The sequence below is a fragment of the Meles meles genome, chromosome 2 (assembly GCF_922984935.1).
Source record: "Meles meles chromosome 2, mMelMel3.1 paternal haplotype, whole genome shotgun sequence".
Taxonomy (NCBI): domain Eukaryota; kingdom Metazoa; phylum Chordata; class Mammalia; order Carnivora; family Mustelidae; genus Meles; species Meles meles.
Genome location: NC_060067.1, coordinates 58,235,697 through 58,260,566, shown reverse-complemented (window position 1 = coordinate 58,260,566; position 24,870 = coordinate 58,235,697). Strand labels below are relative to the sequence as shown.

The following is a 24,870-nucleotide window of genomic DNA, read 5'->3' as shown; positions in this document are numbered from 1 at the left end:
GAGAGAGCTAAGAAGGGGCAGCAGAGAACCCGGACCAATGGCTCTCAGGCTCCAGCTGACTCTCTGGTCATGTTCTTCCTTCCCTGTGGGGAAGGAGCCATGAGGATGAGACATGCAGAGAGAAGCAGGGTGGTTTTCTCCCAATACCTATGAGAGGAGAGATCTTCCCATCTTGCGTACAGAAATGAGGAAGGAAAGAAGGAGAATGTCCCACTCAGTGGGGCTGGTCATCCAACATAACAGAGCAAAAGAATTAAGAGAGAAAAGCCAAAAGGACTGGACTCCCAAGGTCATTTCCCAGAGGGTCAGGCTTTGGATCTAGCAAAGTGGGAAGCATATATCTGAGTGTGTGGGAAGGATACAGAAGGGTTTAAATTAGAGGGAGGGGATACTATTCTCTTTGCATGTTCCCTCTTTCCACGTGACCTTTTACATTCACTGTGGACTCATACGCCTCAGTTTTTGGGGGGGAATGTGGTTGTGGAACCTTCCAGTGATTCAAAATATAAGCATCTCTTTCTGGATTAGTATTTTCACAATTTTATTTCTTTACTAACTTTTACGTTTTCCTACATTTATTCAGATCTGTCCAATGTCAAAACCCATGTTTTTTCCACTGTTCCATGTAAGAGGCTTGCCTTTAAGAAAAAAATATTAAAAGCATATGACCTATATTTTTAGTCTTAAATCTAAACAGACTTTCCATCTGGAAGTTTTGACACAATGCAGGAATACAGAAGGTGATAAACGGGCAAGAGGGCTTCACTGATAGCTTATTAACGCATCTCCTCCCCCTCCACTAACCTCTAGTAGCCTGAAAATGACTAAAGGCAAAGATGGGATTTTCTTCTTTTAACCATAGCACTGAGTAGGAGACTGGCACATGGGGACACCTCAATCAAAGTACAAACTGAATGTTATTAAAATGATTCAGCTGAGTTGAATATCTCTAGAGAAAACTCCTTCCTTATTCCTCTCTTCAGCTGTCTCTCCTGCAGAACAGTGGCTTTCCTGGGCTTTGGCATAACCCTGGCATCCCCGTGACAGAAAACCAAGTTAGTTGTTCTGGATCAGGAGTTGGCAATTCCCTGGGCCATTAATGCTGAATTTATGCCTCAGAGCTCTCAGGCCCAAAGCTAACCCAGCAGGACTGACCAAACCCATCCCTCATCAGTAGTTCGTTAAAGTGAAATATTCTACTCTTCTGAAATCAAGACCTTTGTGAGAGACCATTAAAAAATAGAGAAATATAAAAAGAGAGTCCATATCGTGCAAAGAACAAAGTTAGACGTCAAATGAGAAAGAATGCAATTGAATACCTCTTAAGAAGGAACTATTCCAAAACTTAAAAATGCCAAGGGGACATTGAACATCAGACATAAACAATATAAAATGCAGTTCACCTAATCCTGATGTCAAAGTAGGGTCAGGGTTGTTGAAATCAATCCCAATAGCTTCCCTCCTGCCTCCCTTCCTCCTTCCCTCCCTTCCTGCTTCCTCCGTTCCTTCCTTCCTTCCATATTTCCTTCCTTCCTTCTTTTATTTTTATTCTTCCCATCCTTAACGGAAAGTCCACTATATTCTCAGTTGTCCTAAACTCAGAGAATATAAAGCTAGCAATATTTAAACATGGCCTGAGACTGTCCCTAGTATACGGGTAGACAGAAATGTCAAGTGTTGCAAATTTTGTCAGGGGGCACCTGGCTGGCTCAGTCTATAGAGCATGTGACTCTTGATCTCAAGGTCATGAGTTTGAGCACCACGTTGAGCACAGAGTCTACACTTTTTTAAAAATTAAAGATTGATTAGAAGTTGGCATGACATTCCTGGGAGGCATTTGTGTAGGAGCCTCCCCTTCACAAAACTGTTTACAGTTTGAGGAATTTACTGACTCCAACCTCCTTGTTAATTACCACTTGGTAAGATTACCTCTTCCCTCTCCACCATTCTCACCGATGTTACACAGAGCCTGGTCACCTACTATGTTATAAGCACTCTTTGGTTTGCAAATGATAAAAACTAAAGCAAATCAGCTTAAGTAAAGAAAGAATTTGGTGGTCCATAAAACTGGGAAGGATCTGGAGATAAATCATAAACATGAAGGAGGGACTTTGGGAACCAGGACTTTGGTGGCTGTCTCTCTCTCTGCCTCTCTTTTCCCTGGTTCTCCTTGAATGTTGACTAGTTTCATTCCCTCTGATTGCTGACAGACCAGGATTCTCCATGTGTTCATGACCCTTGATAATCTAAGCTTAACAACACCAGGGGAAAGGACTCTATCTTTTTCTCCAAGATTCACATTATCCATAGCAAGGACAAACTGGTCAATTGTAAGTGAGACTTGTGACCCTCACCTCACACCCAGAAGATGGGAATGAGAAAACTTCCAGAGAGGACCAGAACAACAGCCACAGAATCTATAGCAGGCTCTGGACTGGATTCAGACTCTGTTCCTGTTGTTTTCCCAGGGCAAATATAGAGACTTGTATTTTAATCCCAGCAATGATTATTCTTTTTCTGTATGACTCTTATTTTTTTAATTTTTTAAAGATTTATTTATTTTATAGAGAGAATACATGAGCAAGGGGAGGAGTGGAAGGAGGAGAGAGAAGAGAGAGAAGCAGACTTCCTGCTGAGCACAGAACCCAGTGAGGGGCTTGATCCCAGGATCCCAAGATCATGACCTGAGCCAAAACCAAGTGTTTGTCACTCAACTGACTAAGTCACCCAGGCACCCCTCTACAGCTTTTAAATTTCTTTCTCCATTGGCATGCATCTCCACACACACCAAGACCATCAGCAAATAATCCATTTGCATCACCTGTGGTAGTTTTGGGTTTTGGTTTTCAATTAAAAAGTGAAGAATCAAATCAATTTCAAGATTAAAATAATATGTTCTATAAATATCATTTATTCTTAGAAGAAATTATTTCCACTATTTTCATGATCATTCTCAGTGTATAGTAAAAGAAATTAAATTTAACAAAAAGAGAAACAAGGAACCATCTTTATCTCTTATAGGAAGAGTTAGGCTCTTTTGAGCAGTCTAGCCCAGTGACTACGACAGTCCTAGAAGCTTTTTTTATGTGGTTGAGCTGAGCCTAAGGCAGAGACCACCAGCAATCATTTGACCATGGGCTAATGCAGATGTGGGGAAGGAGAAATGAAGTACAGGTGCCCTGGGTAACGTTTCAGGTAAATTGGACCACACTACCCACATTACTTACTCATACCAAGAAGAGTACAAGATGGAACCTGAGAGGCACACCCTGAATGACCTCATAACTCTGGAACCCCATGGCAAGAAGAAAGGCAAGAACCAGCAGGAGCAGAGCAATTAGAAAGGAATTTTCTATTAAGTCTATAGAATGCTGTTTTGTTGTACATGTCTTTGTGAGGTGGAAATTTTTTAATTAATCTCAGCAATCTGGGTGATCATAAGACACATAGTGGCCACATGCAGATGAAAAACTTCTAACATAGGGCACCTGGGTGGCTCAGTTGGTTATATGTCCAACTCTTGATTTTGGCTCAGGTCATGATGTCAGAGTCATGGGACTGAGCCCTGTGGGGATGCTGGGCATGGAGCCTGCTTGGAATTCTATCCTTCTCCTTCTTCCCAACCCCAACCCCCACTCACTGTCTCCTAAAAATAAAAAATAAAATAAACTTCTAACACAAATGTGGGTTATAATTGAATACTGTCATCCGGATGAAAAAGAAAAGAAATTATGCCCTCCATTGTGGCAGTCTGAAGTATAAGGATATTAACGATCAGAACTGGAGTTTTTATAAGACATGAGATAACAGTGGAATATGATCCCAGCAGAGATGGTCTTCCCTCCCTATAAATGGAAATGGAGACTCAACTCAGCATATTCTGGAAGGTACTGAAATAGAGTCAGTCCATTCCTATTCAAGCCTACCATTTGTAAACACATCCTGGTTTTAACAAGGACATTTTTCTAAGCAAAAAATCTCTTGGTCTTCTCATCAAAGACAGATTGAATGTTATAGGAGTAAGACACATTATTTTATTAAAGAAAATGAAGATACACAGTGTTGAAGTCTCACAGGAAATCATAAGTCCTAAGTATACATTAATAGTCTACTGATCTGGGGGAAGGTGGGAAAATGAAACAGAATGGCTAAAAAGAAATAAACTCATATATTCCCACTTGTGGGTCCTGGTGCAAGTGGCTGGCTGTTGTCCCATTGCACATTAAATTATCATTATCCAGTGAGTGCTTTAACTGGGGTCCCCCCATACTCTGTTCTCTTTAACAGGCAGTAAAATATGTCCACAGAAGTCAACACATGATTGGATCTGGGGACCCCCCTGGAAATTTCCAACTGGACATTGATATTTCAGGGTTAATCTTCACTCATCATCCTTGTTTTAGCCGAGAGCATGTTTTGGCAGCCAAGCTGGCCCAATTATACGACCAGTACCTTGCAAGACGCCAGAGAAACAAGGCAAAATTCCTCACTGATAAGGTACATTCTTCCGTTCTTACTGTCGATGGGTTTGGTGCTTCTGATGAGCCCAAGCAACAAAAACACCAGCCTGCAGCAAATGTTCATGCACACCTTACACATGCCCCCTCGGCCTGTGATGGATGATAGATTGTTCTATCTGCAAGCAAACGGAAGGCTATGACAATGTACATTTCACCTGTGCAAATTCAGTGGCTCACACTTGCCTTAAGAAGAAAGGTTTGTTAAAATGGTGCAAGTAGTCTCACCTACAAGGGAGTGTGGGCTTTTAATGGAAGATACATAGCTGTGTCTTGCTTGCATGACCTCAGATGCTGAGACTATGCATGGCTTGAGAATCTCTCTGTCCTTAGAGGCGTTCTCATCTTGACATGTAATTTGCTATAATGTGGTACCCAAATACGAGTCAGTTGTCTCCAGTGATGCTCAAAGAAATGGCACTTACTTCCAATGTGACGCCATCCCATGGGATTTTCTTGAGTAATTTTGACTGTGGGCAATTTTATCGCTTCTCGGCCTTTTGGCTAAGATCAAGTGTTGACTGTGGGCAATTTTAGTCCCATACCCTGACTTTAAAACCTACTGGCCCAAACAAGGGATAATGCCACATTACCTCTTTTTGAGTCTACAGGTTTATGATCTGTTCCGAAAAATATCCCTATATATCCAGGACCCAGAAAGAGCCACTGTTAGCCTTGAAAGAAACCTTATTTCCGAGGCACACAAAAAAGCAACACGTGTCATGTAATTATCTGGGCTACAGAACAGGGAAGGACATACCCTGTCCTTTGTCATTCCTTTTCTTTTTTAAGAGTAGAAGAAAGAGCTCTCTGTCAGAGTTCGTTGGGGTTAAAGTGTGGGAAGAGCTGGATGCTTGAACATCCATTCGCAGCTTTGCTGGCATCATTTTGCCCTGGTGAGGTGGGTGGTTCAAGGCAGGTAATTTGCAGTAGATGGTGGTCTCTAACTTAAAACCTGTATCCATGTTTTTTTAAGCTTCAAGCTCTAAGAAATGCAGTTCAGACAGGACTGAATCCAGCAAAGCCTCACAAATCTCTTGATACAACCCAAAAAGCCATCAATGAGTATAAATCTGAAATTCGGTGAGTAAAGTCTCTAATTGTAACTTCTACTTTTTTTGTTCCTGTTAGATGTATCCTCCTTGAAAGCTTTTTTCAGTTTTTTCCAAATGTGCTGAATACATGAGAAATTAAGCCAAATGAAGTACTGAGGTAGATCCATCCTTTTAACACCAAATTTGAAGTCCAAGAAAAGAATGAGGATGTAAGATATTGTAACTTACTCTGCTCCTGTAAACAAACATTGCAACAGCCACCACTTTATTTTTTTTTTAAAGATTTTATTTATTTGACAGAGTGAGAAGAGAGAGAGCACAAGCAGGGGGAGTGGGAGAGGGAGAAGCAGATTCCCCACTGAGCAGGGAGCCTGATGTGGGGCTTGATCCTAGGACCCCAGGACCATGACCTGAGCTGAAGGCAGATCCTTAACCGACTGAGCCACCCAGGCACCACTACAGACACCAGTTTAGAGGGCATCCTGACCATAGGCTAGCAAAGTGGAAAACGTCTGTAAGCTGGGACTCAGAAAATTTTGTTTCCGGTGTGTGTACTCTAAGAGCTACAAGCATGTGTGCACATGGAGACATTTAGTGTGTAAGGAATTCACAGCATCATTTACAAAATTGAGGAGGCGCTGGGAATGACCGCATACCAGAATGACCACATCTAATAGAGTCTTACACTGAACACCTGTAGCACAGTTAAATTGAGTTAGATCTGTGTGTACAAATATGGAGAAAGGAATGTTGAATGAGAACATCCAGGTGTAAGAGGATACTCACTGTGTGAGACGGCTCATGACCCCTAAAGAATACCCAACGCAACGCTTGTCTGTTGTAGGTACACACGTGTGTGGTACAGACGGAAAAGGCACACATGCCAGTTCCAGGAAGGGAGAGAAGGGAATGTAATCTAAGAGGTCTTCAAATGCAGCTATAATATTTGAGACAAGACCAAAAGCCCTGAGTAAATGTGACCAAATGTGTACAAGTGTCCTAATGATTTACGACATGGACTTCTCTTTTTCTTAGAATTTTTCATAATTAAAATTCGGAAGTTAAAACCCTGATGGTTGCCAAACAATAAGGAAGTAACCTAATATAGAAGGTAACCTCTGGAGTCCCATCCCTCAGGGGAAATCATGGTAGCAAATTGTTGCTAGTTCTTCCACAGGGTAGTCACCTACGTGTGTGAACACTCACACTTACATACACAGATGCGTTCATGTGTATATATTTATTTAAGGAATCATATTGCATTTACAATCTCTCAACTGGCTTTCCTATGTAAAATACCACTCAAACCTTTGCCTTTTATACTATATCTAGGTCTACATCATTATTTATTTTTAAAGATTTTTTTTTCAGATTTTATTTATTTATTTGACAGATAGAGAGAGAGATCACAAGTAGGCAGAGAGGCAGGCAGAGGGCCGGGGGCGAGGGGAGCAGGCTCCCTGCTGAGCGGAGAACCCAATGCAGGGCTCGATCCCAGAACCCTACGATCAGGACTTGAGCTGAAGGGAGAGGCCCAACCCACTGAGTCACCCAGGGGCCTTAAAGATTTATTTATCTTAGAGAGAGAGTGTTTGCACAGGTGTGTGCCCACAAGCACAGGGCTGGGAGGCACAAAGAGAGAATCAAAAGCAAACTCCCAAAAAAAAAAAAAAAGCAAACTCCCTGCTGAGCATGAAGCCTGACGTGGGGCTCAATCCCAAGACCGTGAGATCACTACCTGAGTCCACACTAAGAGTCAGATGCTTAGCCAACTGCACCACCCAGGCACCCCTGTATCATTATTCAAAGGCTGACATTATAGAGATGTGATGTTGTTCCCTGTCGATAGACATTTGTATAATTCCTATTTTTTTATTGTGGAAACGGCACAGTAATTGACATTCCTATGTGCATGCGTATTTCCACAGAATGAATTCTTACAACAGGAATTTATAAATCAAGGACTTTCAATGTATATTTTTCTTTTTACAGCCTAGCCTGGAGTTAGAAATTCCTCCAGCAAAGTGGAAATTAGCAATGTTGAGATACTGTCACTGTAAAAGTATGAAGAGTATGTTTTAAAAGGAAAATTCTTTAGTCTTTAAAAAGAAAAAAAAGCCCACAATGCAGCCTCCTTGTGAAAATAATTTTTGCTTAAGCATACATTGGGTAAGAAAAATGATAGAAAGCTATCCTGAATACAGGAGTGGTTTTGTGGGACCCATATTTATTCATCAGTATTTGAGAACTAGCAGAATCGTGTGAGAGATGGACAGACCATGCAGGGGGCCCTGCGGACCCCCTGGGCCCCCAAACCCAGGGCAGTCTTTCCGCTGCCCCTGGAGATGAACGCCCCTGCGATCCAGCATTTCTGGCCCAGTAAGAGAGTGGGTTCTAGCCTTTTCCTGATATTTCACTATTGTTCAAACAAATCTAAGCAGATGGCCTACTCCTGGCTGTCCCCTCATGTGGGCCCTGGCTGCCGCTGACCAGCGTCCCTGGGAGGCCCCAGTGGCTACACACAGGGTCCCTGGCAGGTGCAGCCCACCTCAGCTCCAGCATATCAGTCATTCTCCATCTCATCTTCTGTAAATGGCCTCCTGACCTCATCATCACTTGTCCCCTGAACTGGAACCAGCCCTATAAGGAAGGCAGCATGGGTGTTCACGCAAGATAGGGAAGCACTACATTTAACTCTTTCTATGGGTCTTCACCCTCAGACCTACTCAGACTTGAACAAATAAAAATATGACTCTAGATCCCCATCTGGCTGCCACTTTCTCTCTATTTTCCTTCACACCCAAACTTGTGGAAAACACTAGCTTTCTTGCTGCTCTACGCCCTCGCCTCCCCTTCACTCGAACCCACCCGTCCTCATTGCCCCCACCCCACCTTTACTCGGAGGCTGATCTTGCCAGAGGCCCTGGATGCCTCCGCCTTGCTAAGCTCCTCCTGCTACCTGGCCTCTTGACCATGAGAGATCTTGTCACCAGAGGGGCCTAGTGCGACATATTTCTTCCCTTCCCCTCCCTACGCCACCCTCTCTTGGATGTCTGCACCCCTCTCCTGCCCCTGTCCTTCCCACTGTCCTTTGTCTATTTATTCTCCTCTGCCCAGCTCCCAAAGGTTCAGAGTTCCTCGCAAGTGTTTCTTTTGTTTTCTTTATTAATCTGCATTTCCTCCTGACATTTGAATCCAGTCCTGTGGTTGGAAAGAACATCCAGAAGCCAGTGGCTCCCAGAATTTCACCTCTAGGTTGAAACTCCGTTCCACACTCTGGACTCCATCTACACCAGGTTTCAAAAAAGGGTTACCTGACTCCTTGAGCAAAACTGCCTTTTCCTTTTCCTCTAGAGCCCTGACTGCGATTTGTCATTAAATATTCTTCCATGATGCTTTCTTCCTTAGTTCAGATGTCAAATTTTTCTTGCCAAGGGTTCTTTTTTAGCATTTCTGAGAAATTATTTTGTCAAGTACTAAAAAAGCAAGTAGAAAATATATCAGAAAGCCTTAAGGTGTCATATAACTCAGTAAAATAATATTACATTGAAGTTTTTCAAAAGGAGGCAAAGGAGGCCGCGTAAGAGAAGAATAGGCCACTTGATACTGACAGCTAACATTTGTGGGTCACTTACCAGATGTCAGGCACGGTTCTCGTATTAACTCTTACTCCTCTCAACAGCCCTGTGGAGTGCATTCCATTTAGCATCCCGAGTTCACAGATGAGGCTTGGAGACATTAAGTTGTTTGCCCGAGGCCAGCAAAACCTACAGAGTCTGATTCCAACCTCTGTGCCCTTAAAGCCCTTAAACACATGCCTTACTGATTTTCAAGGAGGATGTTTTTGGGGTGCCTGGGTGGCTTCGACGGTTAAGCACCCGACTTCAGTTCAGGTCAAGATCTCAAGGTCCTGGGATCCAGCCCCTCCCTGGGCTCCTTCTCCCTCTGCCCCTCCCCTCTACTTTTGTGTGCTCACTCTCTCTCTCTCTCAGATAAGTAAACAAAATCTTAAAAGAAGAAGAAGAAGAAGAAGGAGAATGTTTCTTAATTCAATGCTTTCTTGCTTCTGTGAGGTCTTCAGAGAGTCTCAAATGTTGGCCATCCAGCCGCTAACGGGCTGTCATCTCTCGCCATCCTCCTTTTCTGGAGCCGGCAGCTGAGTGATTAGAAACCTAGGCTTCTGTACCACCTCCATAGGCTGAGTCATCACAAGTACACCCTCCAGACTCAGACCTTCCTTCTGGAGATCAGGAGGTGCTAATTCATGAGACCCTGCCTCCGTGGTTTCCGAGGGCACTCTCTTGGGCAAATCTCACATTGTATGGCGTCATTTATCTGTGTGTCTGACTCCTGAGCTAAATGGTAAATTCCTTGAGGACAAAGACACCGTCAGTCTCCTAGACATTTCTGAATCATCTGGAGTAACACCTGGTACTTGTTTAAGAAAAGAAAAATTGTCTAATTAAGTAATTAATTGATAGCATAATAGAGTACATTTGGGTTCTGGATTTGACTATCATTTATAAGAGGGCTTAAAGTAAGGCATTGAATAATTCCCAGACACTTTAAATAATGGAAATAAACATGAAAGCATTTACAACAGTCACCAAGCATTTGGTGTCTCTTCAAATCAACCTGAAATATTGTTAATCTGATAAGAAAACTCTCCTAGGCAGGCAGTGACATTACCTCATCTCCTAAATGTAGAACTTGTGATTTGTGTTAACAGAGACGGACTTCAGTATGTTTGTTGTTAACTAGGACAACAACGTACTTTCCTAAGTGTACAATAGTTTACTCCATGAGAATTGAGTTTACTGGGCCTCTTATTTTTATAATTTCAAAGATGGCTGTTTGCCTAAGGGTATATAGTATTAATAAGAAGTTTAGAAGGTAATTTAGTTTAATTGAAGTCAGATTCACCTAGGGAAAACAAAACCAAATAACCTCTTGAAACACACTGGCCTCTTATTGTCTTCAAATTTCCATTCGTATTGTTGGATTTCCAGAACTTAAGAAGTATTGTAAGTATCAAATTAAATATACTATGCTATAGTTATTATAGTTTGTTATATATAGTTATTATAGTTATTAGTTTCTTCTTTTTATTTGCAAACCCATCTAAATAACTTTTTGTAAATTTTTTTAGTATCTTCTTTTTTATTGATATGTTAGTCACCATACATCGTTAGTTTTTGATGTGTATAAATAATATATAATAATAATATTCTGTCTTCTAGGCAAACAAGAATACTACGCGACACTGAACAAGAAAAAGATCGAACGTTGCTTAAAACCATCATAAAAGTTTGGAAGGAGATGAAATCCCTTCGAGAATTTCAGAGGTTTACGAATACACCCTTGAAACTCGTTCTGAGAAAGTATGCTTTTTTCAAAATTGTTTTATTGGGATATATATGCATAGAGAAAATACATAAAACATGGATATAGCTTAAAAAATAATTACGAATAAATAATTAACAAGTAATAATAATGACTAAGAAAACAAATAAATAATGATGTGACCACTCCCCAGGTTAAGAAATGGGGCATTACCAGTACCTGGGGACATTACCAGCCTCCATGTTCCTAACCCCAGCTACCTCCCTCTCTCTCCCAGTAACCATTTCCCAGTAACCATTTCCCAGATTTTTATGATCAGCATGTCTTTGTTTCCTTGTTTCCATCTGTGTGTAATTCCTAAGAAAAGGTAGTTTAATATCCCCTGTATGTGACCTTTCCACAGTCTTTAGTGTCTCTTCACGACTATGTGAGATTCATTTACTTAATATCCCATGACTTACTGGAGTTTATGTATTTTCTTTTTTTATAATGCTTCATTATATGAATACAACAAAATTTGCCCATTTCACTGTTGACAGACATTTGAGTTGCTTCTGTTTCTCAGCTTACAGACAGCACTTCTGTAGGGATCCTTCTGCGTGTGTTTTAAGGTGCATGCGTCTAAGCTTTCCCCGAAATACACCTGGAAGTGACATTGTTGCATCTTAGGGGATGCCCTTCTTTGATACCTACATGTCGAAGCCAGACACTTTTCTGGAGTGGTTATGCTCACTTATACTCTGACCGGTGTTCCCGTGGATCCCAATCACCCAAACCGTCCATGTCCCCTGCTGTTGTCAAACGTTACACTTTGCTTGGCCTTATTTTTCCATTCAAGAATTGGCCATTTGGACTTCCTCTGTCTGTTCAAGCCGTCTGTTGAATTTTGAGCTGAATTGGTTGTCTCTGTTTCCTTTTCATAGATGGTGGGAGTTCGGTGTATGTCCTAGACAGGGAGCCTTTGTTGATGATGTGCGGATACCCTCTGTAGTTACCTCTTTACTTCCTCTTGCTGCTTTTTGAGGACAGAAATTCTTAATTTTAAGCAGATAAAATATGTTCATCTTTCCATTTATGATTGGTGCTTTCTGCTGCTGCTTTAGAAATCCTTCCCCTGAGTCAAGTTGATGTTCTACTCTATTGTCTCTCTAATCTTTATAGTTTTATCATCCTCATCCATCTTTGGTCCATTTGGAATTGATCTTTGTGTACGGTGTGGAGAAAGTATGCTTGGATTACATTTATGCTCCGTAATTCTCTAGACTTTGATACATGACTAAGAGGACAGTTATCACAATAAAACCATATTCTGTGTATTAAGTAAAGAGCATCTCTGCTGCTGGTGTTTGTCCCTTCCCGATTGTTTCTGGGTAAGTGTTGTACTGTACTTGACAAGAAAAGTAATAAATGTGGGCAGTTATTGGATACTTTGCTTTGAAGACAGCCCTGTTTCAGCCAAAAATAGCTGCGGATTGTAATTTTCTTTGAGGGTTGTAATTTTCATAAGGCTCAGAAAACATCCTACAGTTCCCAGGACAAACACAAGATCATGCTTTCTGAGAGAAAAGACCAGGTTGCCATTGGATCTGTGATCCCAAACAGAGCACCCGCCATTCAGTATCCGCTCAGTTAATGTTAGCTGAAGAAAAAAAATTCATACAGTCTGTCCCAAAGAAACCACGGTGTCTTCCAGAAATTCCAGTGTTTCAGCTTCCGAATTCCATCTCCCAGACTACCTCTCCTTCCCAGAAGCAGAACATAAATATTTCCCTGCTTTCTCTTTCCTCCTTCCTTCAGTTTAGAATACACTAAACTTTATAGGAAATTTGCCCTTAAGGTCACCTGTAGGTGACACTTTTTGTGATCCTTAACTCCCCTTCTTTCCATAAGTAACTGCCTCCGAAATTCTTTTGGAGTGCTCTTCTCCACACTCTCGATTCATCTAGCCACCTTACGACACAGCATAAATTCTTCTCTGAAAAAGTCATCGAATTTCCACTAGTTTATGTAGGCCTCTGAATAACAGGGAGCTAAGCGAGTGGGTCTCTATGTTTCAAAGAATGAGCATAATTTCTGAGTTGGATTTCTACAATGTTTATAAATTTCCAGTGCTACTGTGTTTCCAAAGTGAGGTCTTCAGTAGTATCCTGGAGCGCTGAGTCTGTGCCCTAGGGAAATGCTAATCTCTAAACCACCAGGCCCCACGTGAATGTAAGCAAATCTGTGTCAACCTCAGACACCTGAGTAAGTTTATCCAAAAAGGACAGGGACGGGAACTTTAGGAGTAGAACCTGCAAGCCACACGGCAGTGATCACATAAGCCTGGGATATGAGCTACAACAATCCCAAAGAGCTGGGGAGGAGGAAGCAGGTATTGGGTGTGGCATGCCTGCCACCCTCTTCCCGAAGAATCACACGCTGTTTCACATACCACGTTTATTTAATCTTGGCGTGGCTCAGGCCACCGCACCTTTTAGGGCAGGAGATCTTGAAGCACTAATATCCTATCGAGCATGCTGCAGGAAACACCGCTTTGGGCTGGTCAGAGCTCCTGATAGAGCGTCAGCAGAATCATCAAAGAAAAACTCAAATTGCCAATCCAAAGTCAGATTAGTAGTTTCAGGGGCTCAGAAGCTACATAATAAAGAGGTTCCTCAGAGACTTGAAGCACTAGTAACTGCGATGACCCACTACCCCTCCTGGCCGGGAATCTACAGGGGCCGTGTCTGTATGCTGTCTGCATCACTTAGCCCAGGGGGGCATCGTTGCTTAGCCATAAATAGCAATCTGTAGCTCATAGTACAGCTCTTCCACTCACCAGCTGTGTGTCCTTAGGCAAGTTCCTTCATCTCTCTGTGCCCCGGTCTCCTTGCGTGTAAAATGCAGATGATCGTAGTATCGGCCTCCCAGGATTGAGGGCTAACAGGTGCAAAGCTGTCAGACGAGGACCTGTCATGCAGCAAGCTCCATACAGGTGTTTGCTGTTATTACTACACTGTTACTTAATGTCAAGAGATAATGAAGCTACTGTAAATTATTTTAAAGGGAAAAAGTTGACCAGGAAGCAGATGAAGAAGCCTATGAGGCAGAAATTCAAGCTGAGATAAGTGAGCTGTTGGAAGAGCACAGGGAAGAATATGAACAGAAGATGGAGGCCTACGGAGCCGCGTACCAGCAGTGGAAAGCCTGGAAGAAAGCCCAGGTTTGTCAAGCCCCTCGGCCTTGAGCAGGGCTGACCTTGGGGTCTGGGAGGCCGCCCCTGAGGCCGGAGAAGGGAAACAGGACAGGCTGACTGGTGCCCCTGCTGGCTCCACTCTGTCTCCCATGGAAGGCAGGGCATTGATGCTTCTGGGCTTCCCTGGGAAAATGATGTAACTTTGTACACAACACTGCAATATGGACTCCAAGCACAGTAAGTAACACATCAGGTGGCCTGCCCTAGCTGTGCCCACAAGCCTTACTTTACTTCCAAGACGTGTCCTTGGCCTTTAGAGCCATATTAATGATCACCAGAACAGCTAACCTTTTTTTTTTTTTTTTTTTTTTTCAGCTAACCTTTTTAAGCTCTTTTTAGGTCCCAGGCATTACCTCAGTTCAGCAGCCCTGGGAGAGCTTCCTGTGATTGTCTCCATTCTGTAGATGAGAAAACAGGCAGAGAGAGGTCATGTGGCTGCCCGAGGACACACAGCTGCTTGAGGCAGAGCTGGGTCCGCATCCGGGTCTGTCTGGTTCTGAAGACTGGTCGTAAGCAAAATTGCAAAATGTCTGCTTGATATAGATTGCCTTCTACCTAACAGAGGGCCAAGAAGAAGAAAAAGAAGCAAGCTGTCGAAGAGTATCCCGACGAGCGCTTGGAGGAGCCGTATCCCGGGGAGGAGCCTGTGAAGCCGGTCCCCCCGGAGCCCACCGATCAGGCACTGGTAGAGCAACAGGTGAGGGAAAGGGCAGCCCGGAGCAGGAGAAGGCCTGGGGAGCCCACGCTGGTGCCGGAGCTGAGCCTGGCGGGGAGCATCACTCCCAACGAGCAGTGTCCCAGGTGAGTAGACAGCCCCTGTCTGGCCCATGTGATCAGGAGAATCCTGAGCTCCCATAAGTCTGTCTCAGATGGAACTACATGAATGCGTAGGTATTGTCCATATTTTGGTGACTTCCCACTGTTCTCCTACCTCGGGCATCCCCATGGACCACTCAGGAGCACACTGAGGGAAGTCACCTAGGGCAGGTGGTACCTGCATGGCTTTTGATTTGGAGACTTTGTCGGTAACCTCAGGGAGTCTTCTGTCCACTGGTAGCTTGTTCTCTGCTCCTGGGCACGGACATGCAGGTCTGTCCTTGACTCTTGTTTTGAGCTTCCCCGGGGGGCTAGCTTCTCTCTTTGAAGGTCCCCCAGAGAGCCTCCCAGAGGAACTACGGATAGCCCCTGTAGCCATCTGAAGCATATTCTCCAGATTTGATAGAAATATACTTCTAGGGGCCCTTGGGTGGCTCAGTTGATTAAGTGTCTGACTCTTGATTTAGGCTCAGGGTTGTGAGATCAAGCCCCATGTTAGGCTCTGTGCTGGGCCTGGAGCCTACTTAAGATTCTATCTCTCCTTCTGCCCTTCCCACCCTACGTGTGCTTTCTCTCTTTCTGTCTCGCTCTCGGGAAAAAAAGAAATACGTTTCTAGTCATTCATATGATGCCTAAGAGAGAAACAGTCAGAAGCGTCACCTTATACACATACATCTATACATATAATAAATTTGGTCACTCAGAGATAATTAGGATGTGAGGATTCATTAGAATGTCCATGTAAGACTTCCTACAGCCTCCTTAGTTTCAAACTTCTGTTAATGTACCAATAATAGATTTTTTAATTGTGGTTTTCTGTATCTGTTCTCCCAAGTTCATAGCATTCAGATACTACATATATATAAACTGTTCCCCACCACTGAATTAGCTATTTTCAAGCCACAAATAGCATGCCATATTTAAAAAAACACGAACATCCAAAATATGTGATTACACAGTGGAGTTTCATTTTTTTTCATTACATGTCTTTTGTTTTCTTTTTTTAAAAGATTTTATTTATTCATTTGGGAGGGAGACAGACAAGGAGAGCACAAGCAGGGCGAGCAGCAGGCAGAGGGAGAGGGAGAAGCAGACTCCCAGCTGAGCCAGGAGCCCAGTGCGGGGCTCGATCCCAGGACCTGGAGATCATGACCTGAGCTGAAGACAGACCCTTAACCATCTGAGCCACCCAGGCACCCCTGATTACATGTTTTTTCAAAGGGAAAATTTGGGCTAGTTTTGGCAGTCTTTTGTCATGAGTCTCATTTTGACTGAGAATATATACTCCAGTCTTGAATTTCTTGGTTCTCACTGGGATTTGGGATTATAACCTAGGTTCCCCAAAACCAGTTATCATGATTGACACTTCTCATCAGGCCATCATGTAAGGGGGACCATGCAGGGGGCGGGGGGTGTCTTAGTTCTGTTTGTAGCATGTTACTGGGAAGAAACCATAAAACTCTTAAGTCAAGTCTTCAGGTGTCTTGAATTATCTTGAAATTTGGTGTTAAACTCCTTTATAGAAAAAAAAATGTTGAAGTCATTGGAGGAATTCTGTATCTGGGATGGGCCTAAATTACAGAGATGTAAAGATGTAAAGATGTAGAAAGTCTTTACATCTCTAAATTACAGAGATGTAAAACTACCACCGAATTTAATGGGTACAAAATTTCTATTTGGGATGCTGAAAATATTCCTGAGAAGGTTAGTGAGATGGATGCATAACATTGTGAATGTATTTAATGCCACTGAATAGTCCACTTAAAAATAGGTAAAATTGTGTTATGTTGTATATATCTCAGTGAAATTTATTTTTTAAATTTTTTTAGAGCTTTTTTTATTTATTTGAGAGAGAAAAAGAAAGAGAATGAGCAGGGGGTAGGTCAGAGGGAGAAGCAGATTCCCAGCTGAGCCAGGATCCCAATGTGGGGCTTGATCCCAGGACACTAGGATCATGACCTGAGCTGAAGTCAGGCACTTAAGCAACTGAGCCACCCAGGCACCCCTGTCTCACTGCAATTTAGAAAAAAAGACTTCACACCGGAGTGTGCTTTGGATTTTCGTTTTTCTAAATGTTCCCTGTTGTTACCGAACTTGAGTTGCTATTGACTTAACCGATGATTGTCACTCTGGGTGGGTATTTCTGAAAATATACATGATAAAATTAAAAACTACTCTTGGGGGTTTCAATTTTTTTTAACTTCCTGGCTAAAAGAAAGATACGCTGGCCAGGATACCTTTTTTGGAATCCAAGTGGCCTTTAAAAAAAAAAAAAGAAGCCGTTCTTAAGCCTCTGCATCCAGTGAATACTCATCGTTGGAAAGTGTTAACAAAATGAAACAAAACAAACAAACAAAAAAAAAAAAAACCTGGAATCTTAGAAAAGTGATTTGACCTGTTACAATATGCTATTACATTTTTAGGATTAACCCCCCCCCCCCAAATATACATCACTACTGTCCCTTATGAATTGGATTCACCGTACTTACAAGGACTATGATCAGAGGGGGAGATAACCATGAGAGACTGTGGATTCTGAGAAACAAACTGAGGGTTTTGGAGTGTAGGGGCTGGGGGGCTGAGCCTGATGGTGGGTATTAAGGAAGGCACGTATTGCATGGAGCACTGGGTGTGGTGCATAAACAATGAATCTTGGAACACTGAGAAAATAAAATTAAATTTAAAAAATACTTAAAACTTTGGGGTGCTAACAAACATAAGACTTCTTTGAAAACAATTACGGACACTGTAACAGAGTGAATGATGATTGGACTGCAGTTCTTCGGTCCCTGGTGGACTCTGGAGTGCACATTTCTTAGTCCATATTGCAATTTGTTCTATGAAGTTCCTCGAGACCCATGGCTATCTTGGCGGGATGAGAGCTCCAGTGACTGGCAGAGTCATCTCCAGTGTATCTTGTTCTGTGCAGTGCCCATTTGTCAGACGCTCCAATTTTCCCTAGTAAACTACTAACCCCATCTGTGACTGGTCTCACTTTGCAGGGTGGAGGTCTTGCGAAGGGAGGATGTCAAGAGGCGCTCGATATATATAAAGGTGATCTTCAACGACAAGGAAGTGTCCAGGACCAACAGTCGGCCACTCGGGGCAGACTTCCGAGTTCACTTTGGACAGATTTTCAATTTGCAAATATTCAACTGGCCAGAGAGTTTAACATTGCAGGTATGCATTTCAATTATAGTCATTATCCCAAGCATTTTTTGGTGATCACAGGTACAAGATGGTTTTAAGACTTATTTATTTTAGCCAAAAAGAGAGAAAGAGAGTTCACAAGCAGTGGGAAGGGGCAGAGGGAGACAGAGAGGGGAAGCAGACTTCTCACTGAGCAGGGAGCCCAATGTATGGCTCGATCTCACTACCCTGAGATCATGACCTGAGCCAAAACCAAGAGTCAGACATTCAACTGACTGAGCCACCCCAGTGCTCCAGGTATAAGATGGTTTTAAATCATCCACTGACTACGCTGGTGTCCTGATAAATTTTCAAGGTGAACAGGGCAGCCTCCTCCTGGGCACATTTGTCCTTATGGTCTTGGCAGAAGGGGATCTGTTTCCTCCTCACCCTCTGAAAATGCTGGCCACAGTGCTCCAGGGCGTGCCTCGAGTTGGGGAAAGGGAATGAGAAGTGGGAGTCACTGGCTTTTTCAGTAGTTCAGTATTGCTGTCTACCTGGATCCTAGCATGATAGACCCAGAATCAATATCTCCATAATCACAGGTGGCCATGATGGGGTGGCTACAGATTACAGGATCTCCCCAAAATAAGTATCACCACTGATCTAAATCCCACCATTAGCAATGTATCTATTCATTCCTGTTTAAGTTTCCTGGGGCTGCACCAATTACACTGTTCAACTGGCTAGAACAACAGATAGTTATTCTTAGATAGCTCTGGAGGCCCTGAGGTCTGAAATCTAGGGGGGCCGTGCTCCCCCCAAAAGCACTAGCAGAGAATCCTTCCTGGCCTCTTCTGCTTCTGGTGGCCCTTGGCATCCCTTGGCTTATAGTGTCACTCCAATCTCCTCCAACTTCATTTGGTCATCTCCCTGTTTCTGTGTGTCCTTTTTTGTCTCTTACAAAGACATTCTCACTGGACTTAGAATCAACCATCATCCAGGGTCAGCTCGTCTCGATGTTTAATTTTACGTCTATAAAGAGCTTATTTAAAAAAAAAAAAAAAAGAATAAGGTCACGTTCTGTGGTTCCAGGTAGATAGCAGTTTTTGGAGGACACTATTTAATCCACAACAGTGTCCGAGCTTGCTGTTTGAATCCTCTCCTAGGATGCTAACAGAATTCTCTTTTATGATAGTAATAGGCCTGTTGACTAGGGTTGCAAGTATCTGGTACACATGCCTTTGCCATCCACCACCCGTGTAGTCCACATCCACCATCTATGCACAGATTTCTCGCTCCCATCCACCACCCTCGCAAGATGACTATGTATCGTGTCTTCCCACATAGAACTTCAGAATCCTTCTCAACACTGTACTCGAGGCAGCCACTACCTATTGGTTGTCATTGACATTATCTGCAGGTAACACGACAGCTGTATCATTATTAAAATACTTAGGGGGGGCGCCTGCGTGGCTTAGTTGGTTGACCAGTGACTGCCTTCGGCTCAGGTTATGATCCCGGACTTCCAGGATTGAGTCCCACTTCGGGCTCCCAGCTCCTTAGGGAGTCCGCTTCTCCCTCTGACCTTCTCCTCTCTCATGCTCTCTCTCACTCATTCTCTCTCAAATAAATAAATAAAATCTTTAAAAAAAATATTTAGGGGTACGCGGATGGCTCAGTTGGTTGAGCATCTACCTTTGGCTCAGGTCATGATCCCAGGGTCCTGGGATTGAGGCCCACGTTGTGGTCCCTGCTTGAGAGGGAGTCTGCTTGTCCCTCTCCTTCTGCCCCTCTACCTGCTTATGCTCTTTCTCTCTCTCAAATAAATAAATAAAATCTTTTAAAAAAATAAGATAAATAAATTAAAATATTTAAATACTTCTGTACTGGATTCCCCAAATGCCACCCTGGCCCACTTCCAAGATCCCCTGGACCTTCCCACAATGGGCCAGTTAAAGGGTGCATGAACAAGGTTAATGCCTCCAGGAACTTGTTCTCATGTATGGTTGACACCTCTTCTGATTGGTTAGCACTTGGCTGTGACTATTCTCTGACATTTTGAACATCAACCATTATCTAGATCTCAGTAATTAAACCCTATTAAAACTGGTCGAGGAGGTTCACCTGGGTGGCTCAGTCAGTTACGCGTCCGACTCTTGATTTAAAACCCTAATGTTTAAGAAAGTGCCTATGGATACTGGAACTTGGAAAAAAATAGAACTTATTTTGCTGTTACCTTGCAAGTTCACTGTGGGCGGGAGGAGAAGGCAAGGACATTTTTGTTGACATAAAACGTAGTATTTGAAAGGGGATCAGATTTGGAGGTTTGATGGAAAACTGGGCTTTCCTAAAGCCTGAGAATTCCCTTTCTGGAGATCATCTGTGGGAAAATAATTTCTCTTAGTTTCTACTTGCTTCCCCCTTGGTTTACAATGCTGTGTGGATACCAAGGTGAAATTGGGGTGATGCTGTCTGAAAGCGAGGCAGCGGAGTCACCCAGAGTCACGTGCCACCCCGCGCTGGGAGGTGAGCTGGAGCTGTCTGCGCTCTCGGGTGTCAGGTTCATGCCCCCTTTCCCACCCGCCTCTTCCGGGCCCCTGCTGACTGCCTGCACCACACTGAGGGCTCCTCTTCCTCTGTCCCCTTAGCAAAGCCACGCTGGAGGGCTCTGGGATCGTAGGGACTGGGTTGCATCTCATCACTATTCCCTGTGAGACGTACCATTATTTGCATTGCTGAGCTACAATGCACTGTGGATCCAAAGACAATCCCATTTCAGATAGGCTGAGATTTTAAAAATCTGTTACTCTCTGGACCACTAAGACCTGATTAAGAGGGGCCTTTCTGTCCAGGGATTCCGTGAGCAAGGAGCTGGGGGAGGGGGGAGGCTGTGCCCTTCTGTTTGGATGACCAGGGTCTTTGGATGGTTTAGAATCTGAATGGATAAGAGTTGCACCCCACTGGTTCCAAGGCGAGAATGAGGCTGGACTTCTCTCGGGACAGGGAAGTAGGAGCAGGCCCAGAGTCCCTCCAGAAAGGTCCTAAAAATCTCCATTTCTGAGGTCTTTCCAAAACAAATGTTTGGCCTTTCACAAGAATGAAGTTTGATTTAGAAATAAAATAGTTTGGAGGCACCTGGGTGGCTCAGTTGGTTAAGTGTCTGACTCCTGATTTCAGCTCAGGTCATGATCTCAATGTCATGGGATTGAGCCCTGTGTCAGGCTCTGTACTGGGCATGGAGCCTGCTTAGGATTCTCTCTCCCTCTCCCTAAGAAAGGAAGGGAAGGAGGGAGGGAAAGAAAAGAGTTTTGTGATGCCTACCTTTATTTCCTTATCATTCACATCTGTATCAGTCATTTGTCTTCCTGACCCCCCCAAACTGACAATGATCCCATTGTACTGGGGGGGGGGGCGGCGATTACATTTTGTAGCATATTATTTTTCCTTATGAGTAAATGCTGTTGAACTTTCATGTTCCTGGCATGTGGACTGAGATAGGGAATTGTTCCTTTGAACCTAATTGGCAGTTACTCGAGTTCCTTCCTACATCCTCTCCTGATCCCTCTGGCTCATCAGCAGAACTGCACTATTAGAGTGGGGGGAACAGTCTGTTTGGAGAAGTGTCTTTGTGAGCCCTTGGCCAGCTCATTTCTGTGGTTGCTGCTGGTCCTTTGTGGACATTCATCCAAAACATAGTTTTTACACAAACATCTCTATCTACTCAGTTGCATAATGCTGAGTCAGACTGTTGAAAGCTGACCCTGGGAGCCAAGGGGAGCAGATACCAGGAGGTCCTACAGTGAGCAGAACAGAGGAGCTGGGTGGCTGAGAACAGGGAAGAAGGACAGCTGCTGCCATGGGAGGACGGGTCAGGGGTCCAGGTGAGGTCATCTACAGGTGAGAAGATGCAGGCTTGGACTGGACAGGGGCACATGAAAATGGAGATCTCTAGGAAATAACACTTATTGCTTATCTAACCGTAACACTAGGTTCTTCACAAACACTGTCTGATGTTATCCTAAAGAAAACCGTAGATACTCTTATTCTCCTGATGAGCTTCAGAGATACTGAGTAACTTTACAACACTGAGCAGGTCAAGAGGCAAAGGAGAATTCAAACCCAAGCCTGTCTGACTCTGAATTTCACACACCTTTCGCCCTATGAGTTGGGTATAACAGTAAAGAAGAGCAAAGTCTAAAATTTGATGTATCTCTGCACTGTCAGAGCTAATTGCTTTGGGAGAAGTCTTAGAAAACAATGGCGGGCATCACAGCACATTGAGCTGGGTAGCTATTTAGTAATACCTAGAGCAACAGTCCCCGAGCATTTACAATATTGCAGGCACCATGTTTTGTGTATAAACTCATTCTACCTTCACAGCAGTCCCTCAGTACCTGTGTTAGGGTGCCTGATATACTGAAATTCAGGGAACTTAAGTACCTGCCCTAATGTCACACAGCCAGAAGGTGGCAGGGTCAGCCCCCAGCCCCCAGAACCTGCTCCCATATCTTACTCATCATTTTGCATCCACTGGTAGTTCGTCCCTTCAATCCAATGAGTATCTTATCGCATAGACATTGTGCTGGGGGTGGCGGGCAGGGGGTGCAGAAAGATGAGCCTGATGTAGTCTCCACATAGCAGTTAGACTGCAGTGGGGAAATGTTACAGGAGGACCTGGTAACTGAGGTCCAGTTTTTTTTAAAAAAAAAAAGATTTTATTTTTTTGACAGACAGAGATCACAAGTGGGCAGAGAGGCAGGCAGAGAAAGAGGGAAGCAGGCTCCCACTGAGCAGGGAGCCCGATGCAGGGCTCAATTCCAGAACCCTGAGATCATGACCTGAGCTGAAGGCAGAGGCTTAACCCACTGAGCCACCCAGGCGCCCCTGGATCAGGGTTTTGATAGGAACTGTGGCTTACTTTAGGGTGTTGATTGAGTGTGTCTGTTAAACCATGAGAAAATCAACCAGTGCAGAAAAGATTTGTGACTGAAAATGAAAAGGAAAGTGGTGGGGAGAGGGACCAGAGCCCACAGGATACTGGGGCGGTTGGGGTCAAGGCATGACGGGAAGTTCCTTGGGGGCAGGCATGAGGACAAGGGATGAGGGTAAGGGACAGGGCTGTATGAGGGTCCCCCTCAGATGCCCTCCACCTTTTCAGTGAAGGAGGGAAGTCTGTGGGCATAACACTAGGAAGGGCTGGATTAAACCCTGAGGGAAATGGGGACAACGAGATGACTAACAGCCGTGAACATCACAAGCAGCCAAGCTGAGAGGATAGCTGATTGTCTGAATCTAGCTCTACCAAGTACAAGCCATGAGATTGTTCTGGTTTGTTCTCTTCTGTTTTAAAATTAGAGAATCATCATTTTAAACCATGTGATGTAAATTTTACTTCCCAGCGGAATACTGTTTTTTGTCTGTCTTAATGTCCCTGTATTTCTAAGGTTCATTTATCTATACAATTCTAATCACTGTTAGCGGGCAAATGTGCCCCAGATGGTTGAGCTAAAGCAAACAAGATTCCAAAGAGAAGCCATCATAATTGCATAAACCATCCCAAGCTGGACAAATATACAAACAAAACATAACAGAAATGGAAGCAAACTCTTAAATACAGAGAATAAACTGGTGGTTGCCAGAAGGGAGGAGTATGGCAGGCTAAAAGAAATAGGTAGAGGGCATTAGGGGTACAATCTTCCAGTTATGAAATAAACAAGTCACGGAGATGAAAGATACAGCTTAGTCAATAATATTGTAATAAGGTTGTGTGGTGACAGGTAATGACTGCTCCTATCACAGTGAGCATTGCATAATGTACAGAATTGTAGGATCACTGTGTTGGACACCACCTGAAACAAATATAGCATAGTATGTTAATCAAAGTTTAATGTTTATTTTTTAAGATTTATTTTAAAGGGAGAAAGAGTGCACACACACACACACGCATGCATGAGCAGGGCAGAGGCAGAGGGAGAGGGAGCATTGCAAGCAGGCTCCATGCTCAGCGTGGAGTCCAACATGGGACTCGATCTCACAACCCTGAGATCATGACCTGAGTGAAAATCAATAGGACGCTTAACTGAATAAGCCACCCAGGCGCCCCAATAACAAATTTTTTAACAATAATCTCAAATTGGTAGCAGTGGATCTAATTGCTGTTCTGAATTCATTGCTGCCTTGCTTTACACAACAGAAAGACTTTTGAACAGTTGAATGTAAACCATGTTTCTCCCTTAGCATTCCACCTTCAAACATACACATAAGCACTTGTTTTGCTCAGAGCAGTGCTTCGTAGGCAGAGGTAATTTTACACCCCAGCGGACATGTGACAGTGTCGGGAGACGTTTTGATTATAACAAGTGGGGAGCTAATGGCACCTCTGATGGGGTGAGGTCAGAGATGTCGCTAAACAGCCTGCAACGTACAGAACAGCTCACCACAATGAAGAATCATCCGACCCAAAATGTCAATAGTGCTAAGGTTGACAACCCCTGACTTGGGAAAAAAAAAAGGTTAAACTTAATTATACAGAAAGCTGTTTACAAACACCAAGCCCAGGGTGCCCATTTTCTGATTTTTTGAAAACAGCACAGCACCCTAGCATTAAATGGAACTGCTGCCACTTTGAAAGAGGAGAGTGGAAAGTGTGGGGAAACTTTGGGGGGTTTTTTGGTTTTTTTTGTTTTTGTTTTTGTTTTTGTTTTTTTTTTGGCTTTCTCAGATGGAATCCATTTTTCCTTATTAAAAAAAGTTCATGGGCTCTCTGCTCAGC

General features: G+C 43.5%; 1 protein-coding gene across 5 annotated transcripts in view; it reads left to right on the top strand.

The window, feature by feature from the left end:
- The window catches only part of CC2D2A (coiled-coil and C2 domain containing 2A), a 135,245-nt gene that overhangs the window by 48,361 nt on the left and 62,014 nt on the right, over positions 1-24,870 (top strand). For all 5 annotated transcript variants that reach the window (XM_045998083.1, XM_045998084.1, XM_045998081.1 and 2 more), the window contains 6 exons: positions 4,288-4,497; positions 5,494-5,600; positions 10,813-10,953; positions 13,961-14,117; positions 14,713-14,951; positions 17,969-18,146. In XM_045998083.1, the coding sequence (XP_045854039.1) occupies positions 4,288-4,497; positions 5,494-5,600; positions 10,813-10,953; positions 13,961-14,117; positions 14,713-14,951; positions 17,969-18,146 (1,032 nt within the window). The remainder of the gene's footprint in view (positions 1-4,287; positions 4,498-5,493; positions 5,601-10,812; positions 10,954-13,960; positions 14,118-14,712; positions 14,952-17,968; positions 18,147-24,870) is intronic.